Source organism: Oryzias melastigma, linkage group LG16 (assembly GCF_002922805.2).
Source record: "Oryzias melastigma strain HK-1 linkage group LG16, ASM292280v2, whole genome shotgun sequence".
Taxonomy (NCBI): Eukaryota; Metazoa; Chordata; class Actinopteri; order Beloniformes; family Adrianichthyidae; genus Oryzias; species Oryzias melastigma.
The window spans coordinates 17,374,361-17,379,007 of record NC_050527.1 but is presented as its reverse complement, the minus strand read 5'-3'; the positions used below and the strand labels follow the sequence as shown (position 1 = coordinate 17,379,007).

Genomic DNA, 4,647 nt, shown 5'->3' with positions numbered 1-4,647 from the left:
TGATTTCATCTGTGAAATTGAGAACTTTAATGCGGTGCTCAGTAGTCCAGGTTCCATGCAATGCCGTTGTGACATTAAGAACCCGCCAGCAAACAGAACAAGGACCTTGAATAACATTTCCTGTACAGTTACACCCCCCCACCCCTTATTTGCGGGGCTAGAGACCGGAGACATTCACAAATACACTGTCCCCACAAATGGAGAGACCCCGCCCCCTCAACTCTTCTGATCATGCTTTGTATTAATGGACATTGAAATATTGCTCAACATAAAGAGTTTTTTTTTAATTCAGAACTATAGAATGCAAACTTTTCATGAGGACTTGTGACACTGCCACCACTTTAAAAGTACACAGAAAAATGTTTGTAACCATGTTGAAAAAAAACCTTGCAGGGGCAACATGTTTTCTGTATGCTGTTAGAAATAAAGTGGCCAGAGTTTGTAGAAGGACTTAAAACAAGTAAAAGGGAACTTTTATTGGAAAACATGGCATGGGACCTTGAGCAGGTAAAGACTGTCAAGGAAAGGCGGGGCAAAAACAAAGCCTGGTGTATATCAGAGAACAGAGTCTGGAGGAGGGGGCAAGGGGAAGGTTATGAGGACCCCCCTCCTCCCCCCGATGTCCAGAGCCGTTCTGTTGTTTCCTGCTTTTCCTCATCAGATTACGTTTTTTGCTCCTTTCTGAGGATGGATTATCGCGTGGGTATTTTTGCTTTCCATTTTTTCCTCCCATTGGATACAAACCTCACAGCCTTGGACAGAAAATGGTGAGACTGAGCCTGTTTATTTGTTTTTTATTTTTTCTACGCGTAGCTGGGACTGAGAAAAGTACTGATTAGTTTGAGAAAGATTACTGAGTATTGTGTACATTCTTGCTTGTAAATATGTTAGTTGGTGGTGGACCTGTGAATTAGTTTGGGGCGTGATGAAGCTCACTATGATTACAACAAAGGAAAACTTAAAGTGAGGCTGTTGAGGAGTTTTTTTACGTGTAATGTGGATGTTGCTCATACATTTAAGCAGTTAAAATGCTTATGCATACTCTTTCTCTGTGAGAGAACAGAGAAAGTTGTTCCAGACCGTTATTCTGTCTCTCTCTGCCTTAAAAAAGCGCCTTCCTTCTTCATCAAATAAGTCAGAGGGAATCTCTATACAGAATTTGTTGGTTAAATCCATAATAAAAACCTGCTCTGGATGATAATTATTCTCCACGATTATTTCTTTAGCATTTCAGGATTTATTTCTGCTGTTTCTGAGTCAGCTGATGCCATTTCTACTCGCAGGGGCATGAAGAGAGGAGGGGGTTCAGCTGTATCACAAACATGTGAAACAGCAAATAAAGAAATGCCAATAAGTGGGGGAGCACTGTATTTCCCTTTATTCTGACTTTTAAACACCTATATGATTGTGAACATTTACTGGTGTTTCCATCCCTGATGGGAAGCTACTCTTGACCACTCCGTCTTCTCAAGTGCGAGGGTCTAAACCTCCTCAATGGCTGGCGATGTTGAATGAGTCTTACCAGTAGACCCCCCTCGCAGGATCTGATTGAGGATGTCATCAGTGTCGCTGGTGCTAGCCATGCTGTTCCTCATCTGCATCATGGACAGCTGAGAACACAGGCTGGGCTGACGGTCCATCTTCTTCACCGCCTGCAACACATCTACCAGAGCTCACTATGACCCCTCCCATCACAGCAGGATTAGGGGTGCAGCTTTGACCCACCTTGTCGCTGAGCTTAGGATCATTGAGGGAGTACAGCTTGTTGGTAATGTCTTTGCCAACCAGGTATCGGAAGACCTCATTAAGGAAGGTGTCAGATTCCAAGAAGTATGTCAGCCTCTCCCTGGACCAGCACAGGAACTTACAATTATCTTCTGCCATGATGGTCACCTGCCAGTCAGAAAAACTCATCAGCACATTCATGGAACTCCAGTTTTTACTTTTTTAATAATAATAATAATAATGGATTAGATTTATCTGCGCTTTTCCAGACGCTCAAAGCGCTTACATTGTGTATCCATTATTCATTCACGCTTCAATCATACTTGATGATGGTAAGGTACTACTGTAGCCACAGCTGCCCTGGGGCAGGCTGACAGAGGCGTGGCTGCCAGTACCGGAACATTCATACGCATTCACACACCAGCTTGCAGCTTGCAGCTAGAGGATAGATCGCAGCCAGGGGATAGATCGCAGCCAGGGGATAGATCGCAGTTAGCCAATAACTCATAGCTAGAAGACAGCTTGCAGCTAGAGGATAGATCGCAGCTGGCGGATAGATCACAGCTAAAGGATAGTTCGCAGCTAGGGGATAGATCGCAGTTAGCCGATAACTCATAGCTAGAAGACAGCTTGCAGCTAGAGGATAGATCGCAGCTGGCGGATAGATCACAGCTAAAGGATAGATCGCAGCTGGCGGATAGATCACAGCTACAGGATAGATCGCAGCTGGCGGATAGATCACAGCTAAAGGATAGATCGCAGCTAGGGGATAGATCGCAGCTAGGGGATAGATCGCAGCCAGGGGATGCCTCGCAGCTAGCGGATAGCTTACAGCTAGTGGATTACTCGCACTTAGTGGACAGTACGCAGCTAGCGGACAGCTCTAAGCTAGCGGACAGCTTGGAGATAGCGGACAGCTCGTGTCAAGCAGACAGCTCTCTGCTAGCGGATAGCTCTCTGCTAGCGGATAGCTCTCTGCTAGCGGATAGCTCTCAGGTAGTGGATAGCTCACAGTTAGCGGATAGCTTCCAGCTAGCGGATAGATCTGTGACCAATTTTAAATTGGTTTCCTTCCTTAGCGTGGTCAGCCAACTACTGTAGAACCCATAACAGGAGGAGCAGCTCAGTGTGAAGAGAGGCTGAAGAGGGAAAAAGCAGTGTGAGCTGTGCAGACAGAACTCTGCTCCTGAACTTTCTGGACGTCTGCCTCCCATGTAAACCAGGCTGCTCTGCTCTGGTACCACTACATTGTGAGACCTCGGAAGATGATCTCAATTTTTTTCAAGTTTCCAGCTTGTCCAGATTCATACTGTTGTTCTTTTTTTCCCCCAACATATTGCGCAGAGCTTTGGTCATTTCTTTCTGTTTCTCTCTCTCTAGTTTGTGTAAAATTCTCTTGTTTAATCTATGGCCCAATCCGAGTCCTTCATTTATCCCTCCAAACGGAGAGTTATGAAAAATAGTGTGTCATATTTCAGACGCTACTTTCGTTCGATGACATCATCAATAGTCACCGGTCCGCTAGCGTAAGCGTGGAGCTTCCAGTGCTTGAAAATATATAACAACAGCGGTTTCATAACTTTAAAAAGGTCACGCTACAACAAAAAGTCATTACTTAAATTTAAATCTAAACTTCTGTGGTTCAGAGCGCACCCACGAGAAGAAAAGCAATTCTTATCGCGACACGGTTTACCCTCGTGATGGTGGACTTTGGACCCCTCCTTTTGGAGGGTGAAATTTAAAAAATAATAATTCCGGACACAACTTGCACTTAAACTGCCACTCCAAATGGAGGGGAAGGGCTAGAGGGAGGGGAGAAGGGAAGAATTCGGATTGGGCCAATCAGTCCACTGAGCTGAGGACATTCAAACATCCAGGTTGAGAATAGAAATGAAAACTTTAAACATTCTTCAGAAAAGCTGGAATGTTTGATTGAAAATGTACAAGACAACCTTGATCTATGAACAAACAGAAGAAATTAGAGCTCCAATCCAGCATTACCTGGAACTTCTCTCCTTTGTGCATCTCTGTGGACCTGAATTCTGGTGAGTCAATGAAAGAGTTTGAGTAGATGTTGTGCAGGAAATGTCCTCGGTACGAGACTTTCATCCTGTCCCACAAAAACAAAACATCCAATTCGGGTTAGTCCCTTTAAAAACCAGGCAGCAGAACTCGGGTTGTGACTCAGAGCTCAGCTAGCAGGACGAATAACTGAGAACCTATATTCAGGCAGAATTTCAATCACATACTTTCCTTTAAGTAGAATGCTGAGGCGTTCATCCACAGAGGTCTTGTCCTCAACAGCGTAGGCCTGGCCCTTTTTCAGTGTCTGGATTGTGCAGAACTGTCCTGTCAGCCTCTGGAAAAGCGCCTCCTGAACGTGGAGAGGCTTAAACAGTCGCTTGTAGACCAGCCGGAGCTCCCGGTCGATTTTGATCTGCCACAGAGTAACCAGTCTCAGACACCCAAACACAATACCCAGAGCCCTGACCTGATGTCTGTGTGTCTGTACACACACATGCTCTACTGTGCAAATGTGCGAGCACATAGAAGCTGCAAAACTTACTGGTCTGCGCTTGTACAAGAGAAAAAAGAAGTGCATGAAGTTGACCAGCAGAAAGATCACGTTCCACACCAACACATCCAGGTTGCATCTGTACAGTGTTGCCCAGGCGATGAAGAGGCTGCATCCTGTCAGACACAGAGCATCTGCTGCAAAGAGCTTTTCATATGAGAGGATGGCTGGGGGGCTAAAAACCTTTTGGGCAGCAGAGTTTTGAATCAACTGAAGGTCAGTGAGGTAGTATAGTACTGCAGTTATTTCAGACCAAAGTATCAGGATCAGATCAACCCCTCAACACCTGAGGCGTCGTCGGTGAACACAAAATCAACACTCAAATCTACATTGAATGAAAAGAAAAT

At 45.1% G+C, this 4,647-nt stretch overlaps 1 protein-coding gene across 1 annotated transcript in view; it reads right to left on the bottom strand.

Annotated features, from left to right (window-relative positions):
* bves (blood vessel epicardial substance) overlaps window positions 1–4,647 on the bottom strand; it is a gene marked incomplete at its 5' end in the record, with an annotated part of 20,940 nt that overhangs the window by 7,888 nt on the left and 8,405 nt on the right. Inside the window, 5 exon segments of the mRNA XM_024267610.1 lie at window positions 1,523–1,652; window positions 1,726–1,893; window positions 3,727–3,835; window positions 3,975–4,162; window positions 4,292–4,416. Coding sequence (XP_024123378.1) covers window positions 1,523–1,652; window positions 1,726–1,893; window positions 3,727–3,835; window positions 3,975–4,162; window positions 4,292–4,416 — 720 coding nt within the window.